The 5941-nt window shown below is 38.6% G+C and overlaps 1 protein-coding gene across 3 annotated transcripts in view; it reads right to left on the minus strand.

Annotated features, from left to right (window-relative positions):
• Window positions 1–5941, minus strand: part of CREBBP (CREB binding protein) — a 136854-nt gene that overhangs the window by 20809 nt on the left and 110104 nt on the right. For all 3 annotated transcript variants that reach the window (XM_012647739.1, XM_012647738.1, XM_012647740.1), the window contains 2 exons: window positions 2367–2447; window positions 379–435 (listed from right to left, as the gene is read on the minus strand). In XM_012647739.1, the coding sequence (XP_012503193.1) occupies window positions 379–435; window positions 2367–2447 (138 nt within the window). The remainder of the gene's footprint in view (window positions 1–378; window positions 436–2366; window positions 2448–5941) is intronic.

Consider the following 5941-nt stretch of genomic DNA (forward strand, 5'->3'; position numbering starts at 1 on the left):
TGTCCAAATAATTTCTTTCTATTTTTAGTAGAGACGGGGTCTCGCTCTTGCTCAGGCTGATCTAGAACTCCTGACCTTGAGCGATCCACCTGCCTCGGCCTCCCAGAGTGCTAGGATTACAGGCGTGAGCCACCGCGCCCGGCCTAACCTATCATTGTTAAAATTCAGTAATTGGAGAACATATTAATATTACAGAGGCATACATATTTTGTGTGAGTTAAAAAAGAATCTATATCTAAGATAACTTCACAAAGAAATTCCACTCATGGCAATATATTTCAAATGTTTCTTCCCATAATGCAATCATATGGAGTAACCTTCCTGATCTGAAGCTAAATTAAAAGCCAAAAACTCAAAAAGAAATAGCTATATACTCACGGTTCAGGGTCTAAGGTATCATTTTTCTTCTTTTCAAACTGATCCTTTGAAATTGTCCTTGTTTAAAAATAAAAGAAAAAATGTTTTATTAACTAAAATTTATCAGTTTGAGAATAAATGATATTTTGTAACTAGTTCTTCAAATAAAACACATGATGGTCAAATGAAATCTCAAGTACATGTAATCATGGAATGAACAAAAATTTCATTCCACAGAAAGCACTACCATTTATTTTTCCATATATCACACCACCACTTATTTTCCATATATTTTCTTTCTTAGAATATTCACTCCCAACTACTATCAGCATTTACTATAAGATTTATTTATTTATTTATTAATTAATGAACGAATGAATGAATGATGGAGTCTCACTCTGTTGCCCGGGCTAGAGTACCATGGTGTCAGCCTAGCTCACAGCAACCTCAAACTCTTGGGCTCAAGCGATCCTCCTGCCTCAGCCTCCTGAGTAGCTGGGACTACAGGCATGCGCCACCACGCTCAGCTAATTTTTCTATTTTTAGTAGAAATGGGGTCTCACTCTTGCTCAGGCTGGTCTCGAACTCCTGAGCTCAAGTGATCCTCCTGCCTCGGCCTCCCAGAGTGCTAGGATTACAGGCATGAGCTGCCGCGCCTGGCCTTTACCATAAGATTTAATTAAAACTAGTCAATACATAAAATATATAATGGCAAAACTGTGTTGAGATTCAAACTTGTTAATTTTTAATCAAATCCATATGGTGAACGGCTACTGAATTTGATATTAGTGTAACCAATTATTTTAACTACAATATTTCCTCTATGCAACAAGATAGCATCCACTTGGGGATATTTTATTTGCTTTGAAAGGGCTGGGTATCTGGGTTTCTACTGTCCCTATGTTATGATCAGTGTATGTCAATTATTTCTGATACACAGAATTATACAATCCAATTATTAACCACATAATTAGACCAAACAATCAGGATAACAAGAGAAAAAAAATAAATTGAATATATAGAATTTCAGTCATTTTGGTTTGTCTGTCTTATAAGTTGCTAGGTTTGTTTTGTATTTTAATAAAGTAAAACAGAGCTACAGAGTGAGTGCTACCCAGCTGTAAACTGCTTTGGTGGCCAGCCTTCCTGCCTGTGGGGTAGGAATCATGGAAGACTGGGAAACCCAGTCTGGAGAAAAGAGACAACCACGGAACGCTGGCAGACCTGGGCAGATGTGGTGGCTAGCAGAGTTTTTTTTTTCCTTGAGGTATTTCAAGTTTATAAATGAGTTCATCAACCAATTTGTGCACTTGCTTTTTCTTGCCACACTCTGGCCACTGTACCACTCAAAGATTAACTCTACCCAAGGGGAAACACTGGAAAGGAGAAAGTTAACCCAGTGAACTCACATCTGTCTACTTTGGAGCTGGTGAGCAACAGTTAAACTACCAGCAAGGAAGGAGACACATTTACACTTCAGGACCAAAAATGGGGTTGGAGAACACTGGAATCTCATCAATCTACATTAGAGTTCAGCAACCTAAAGGACGGAAGTTTGAGTGGAAGACAAACTAAATGTAAAAGACAGGGTATGTATACAAAACTCACTTTGTGCTACTACCAGTTCTGTGAATAGGGCTACCTGGTTTCTCAAAGTGTAAATGAAAATTTACAATTTCCCCAAGTACAGGTTGACAACCCCTAGGAAAAAGCTATTCCTTTAGAAGAAGAGATAGACCAAGGTCAAGAGAGACCACTGAGGCTCCAGGACACTGCCTTGAATGGAGGAAGAAGGCAGAGGTGGCGCTGGGGTTCAGCTAAAACCCCTCCAGCTGCAGTACAAATGTGTATGACACACATTCAAATTAAATGTGGGCACAGGTAATATGAAAAAAAAAAAAAAACACTGCACAAAAGTCAAAATGGCAGTGGGCCTTCCCTTTTAATCATGGACAAGAGGAGAAACAATTAAGGGTCACTCCCCAAGAAAAACAAAGGACAGTACTTACGTCTGGGGTTGTGAAGGGTCGTCACCCAGGGTCACATTCTCGCCCTGGATCTCTGTGAAACACTTCTCACAGAAATGATACCTGTCAGCAAGAAGGCCATACTTGGGTGAACTGGTCCATCATAACACACAGCCACCCAAGCAACGAAGCCACCAATCAGAGCAGGGCAGAGCACCACGACGAAGGGGGGGCGTTGTTGGTTGATTGATGGGTCAGTGAGGACAATGAAAGGAACAGGGGCAGGTGGGGAAGGGCAGGATTAGAGAACAGGGAAGGGACAAATAGCACAGACACAAAGGTAAGACGCAAACACCAAGACAACACAGAGCAGAAAGCCAAGGCAAAGCATTGATTAGCATTCGGTCTCATTGCACACGTCACAGGCCATCATCACTAACAATGACAGGCTCGTCCGGCTCCACGAGGCAAATGTTTTCAAGGAGTTGTTAATACTAGAATTGCATGGAGCCTAAATTTAGGAATCTGAATTTTGTTACTACTTAAAGTAAAATATAACTCCAGGGTATGAGATGGAAAAATTTACTTGAACAAAACAGTCTGACAAAAATCCTTAAGAAAAAGCAATTTACACCAAAATAGCTTTATTTTTCAAAATGGAAAATTTATGCTTGACAGCAATTCAGAGATTTTATTTCCAGTATTAAGCCAGATCTTTAAATGTATGAAAACGTTGAGCACCCAGAACTGGTCTGAATTTTTTCCTGTTATTTTTCTCATGTTAATCACTCAGTTAATTGTGTTACAATACAAATGAAACCAAATCCATATTCTAGACAAACATTGAACAGAAATGTAATCGGGGTCAAAGACTTTCCAGCCATTTATCAATAATATATAGAGAAAAAAATTGTGATATATTGTATAAACAATACAATATATGTAAATCCATGAACAATCTTAAAGACTTTGGAAATTCAATTCTAAGCTTTGATTTGAGATTTTTGGTACTGGGACCAATCATTCGTCAATCTGAGATACTTAGTAAATGACTGTTCTGACTTGGTGACAATCCAAGTTAAGCAAATTTAGAAAGTTAATCTTTAAAGAACAATCTGCATTTGAGAAATTATCCATCACCCCAATTTCTCATAAGATAATATAGAGCCAGGGCTCAAGCTATCAAATAAGATTAAAATAAAAACGATTAAATGTTTGGAAAGGACATAAATGAGAAATCAACAAAAATGCAGGCTGACGCTGCATAAAACAAGATGAGTACACAGGAATACTGTAAAAATAAACAGGCTGAATGGAGGTGAAGTATACAAGCGAAAAGAATGAGTGTAAGGCAGCGGCGGTAGCACAATGAAACGAGGTTTAGTGCTCAAAACTACGTCTACAAGGTGCCAGGAAGGATTAGTATCGAAACACTGTGATGAGACGTGGAGCATCACGCTGAGCCACCCAGTGTGGAGCGGGGCAGGGCAGCTGCAGTTCCACGCACGCAGGCACGCACATGGCCACCGCACGGCCACTTTGTCTTCGTTACCACTAGGACAGGTCCCCCACAAGTTCCAACTCTAATCTTAATTCAGTACGCTGAGTATTTGTCTGTTACATTTCACTAACCAAACACATGTAGCAAATTTTAAAGCATAAAACATCAGAGCATGCACAACATCTCAAGATTATCCAATTCTTCACATTTGGCTGATGAGGAATATGACAGATTCACCGTGGGTAACAAGTGAAGTAATGAAAGTTTCTTGCTGGGACTAATTTATCTGGGACTAATTCAATAAATAAATTCTGCCAAGATTAAAAACTCTGACCAGGAACAGGCAGATTAATGTTTGTTTGTTTGTTTTTTTCTGAATGAACTACAGCAATATTTTGGCCATCCACTGTTTTGTAAATATTCTTACGGAGTCTTAAAATCTTGTACTGAAAAGAATTTCATTGTTCAGGAGGGCATGGTCATCGATAGCAAGAAAGAATTCAAGTATAGAAACTATAAACCAATTCATTGGCAATGAAAACAATGCACAAAAAAGACATTCCGACGCCAGGTATTTCCCCTTTAAAAATAAAACTCAGAATTGAGCGCTCCACTCATGATGCAAACACGCAGCGCTATGGGACAGCTAGAAGAGGACTGTTGAACATATTTTGAAATGAAATTACCATGATAATCACATTTGAGTCTAAATGGTTTTAAAACCCTGGACAAATTCTTTGCTTTTATTCAAGCAGAACACCAAGCCGAGCAACATCGAGGAAACAAGAACTGTAAACCTATCATTCTCCCACAGAGGAAACTGACACAGAAGGAAGCGCTAACGGCAGAATGGCAGCCCCTGGAGGGGAGAGGAAATCAAAGGTCTCTCAGTGTGACCCACCCCAGAGACTCTAAGGTCAGAAACTGGGAAGAACGGAGTGTTAGACTCCAGTGTCTACCTCAAAGCACTGCCAGAGGAAGATGTTAATGCCAGACTGCCCCTCTCTTATCACCTAGTCCAAATTTTATTCTCCCTGGAAATACATAAAGGTTCAGAAATTCACTTTTCAACTCTAAGAGCCTGTGTGAAGGAAGCAGTTTGATGAATATGGAATTGCAAAGGAGAAATACTTCACATAATCCAATGATGATGTTTATCTGGGTTGCTAAAGTTAGCACAATTTATCTATCAGGGTAATTTAATATGTGGAGAAAGTTTTCAAATGCAGATTGTTTTAAGTACCATATCACTGTATTTGAATAACTGGGATATTATCTATAGATACTAACTGGAAAAGCTCTAGAACAGTTTTCCCAACATGAGTTACTTTAAAATTTTCAAAGTATGGAAACAAGTGAAAATATAACTATATACTCGTTTATATATTAGAATTTCACTTGTTTAAATGATCTGTAAGATTTTCTATTGTTCTAAGTGCCCAAACAATTTAGGACTATAAGCGCCAAAACAATTATTCATAAGAACACCACGGGGTTCATAAATAGTCAAACTGAAAATAAAAATGTAAGCAATTAAAATGTTCACTGTAGAATTAGGCCATTGCTTTCTCAGAATTACAACATGTTAATCTCCTCAAGTACAGTTTCTACAGAACACACCTGTGAAATCAGCTGAGAGGCATGCTTATGCTTTTAAAATGTATCATTAATAAAACAGAACTCCTTTATTTGCATTTCTACTCTTAAGAAAATACATTACTTTTGTTTAGTAAAAATGAAGTTCTATATAGAAATAAAATTTGACACTTAAGAACTTTTGAAATGGTCCTGTGTCTGCACTCCATCAGTGACGCCCTGATCCTATCAATTTTTTTTTTTTTTGAGACAGAGTCTCACTCTGTTGCCCGGGCTAGAGTGCTGTGGCATCAGCCTAGTTCACAGCAACCTCAAACTCCTGGGCTCAAGCGATCCTCCTGCCTCAGCCTCCCAAGTAGCTAGGACTACGGGCATGAGCCACCATGCCCAGCTAATTTATATATATACCTATATATATATAAATATTCAGTTGTCCAGCTAATTTCTTTCTATTTTTTTAGTAGAGATGGGGTCTCGCTCTTGCTCAGGCTGGTCTTGAGCTCCTGAGCTCAAACAATCC

Source organism: Propithecus coquereli, unplaced genomic scaffold (genome assembly GCF_000956105.1).
Source record: "Propithecus coquereli isolate 6110/MARCELLA unplaced genomic scaffold, Pcoq_1.0 Scaffold27, whole genome shotgun sequence".
Lineage (NCBI taxonomy): Eukaryota > Metazoa > Chordata > Mammalia > Primates > Indriidae > Propithecus > Propithecus coquereli.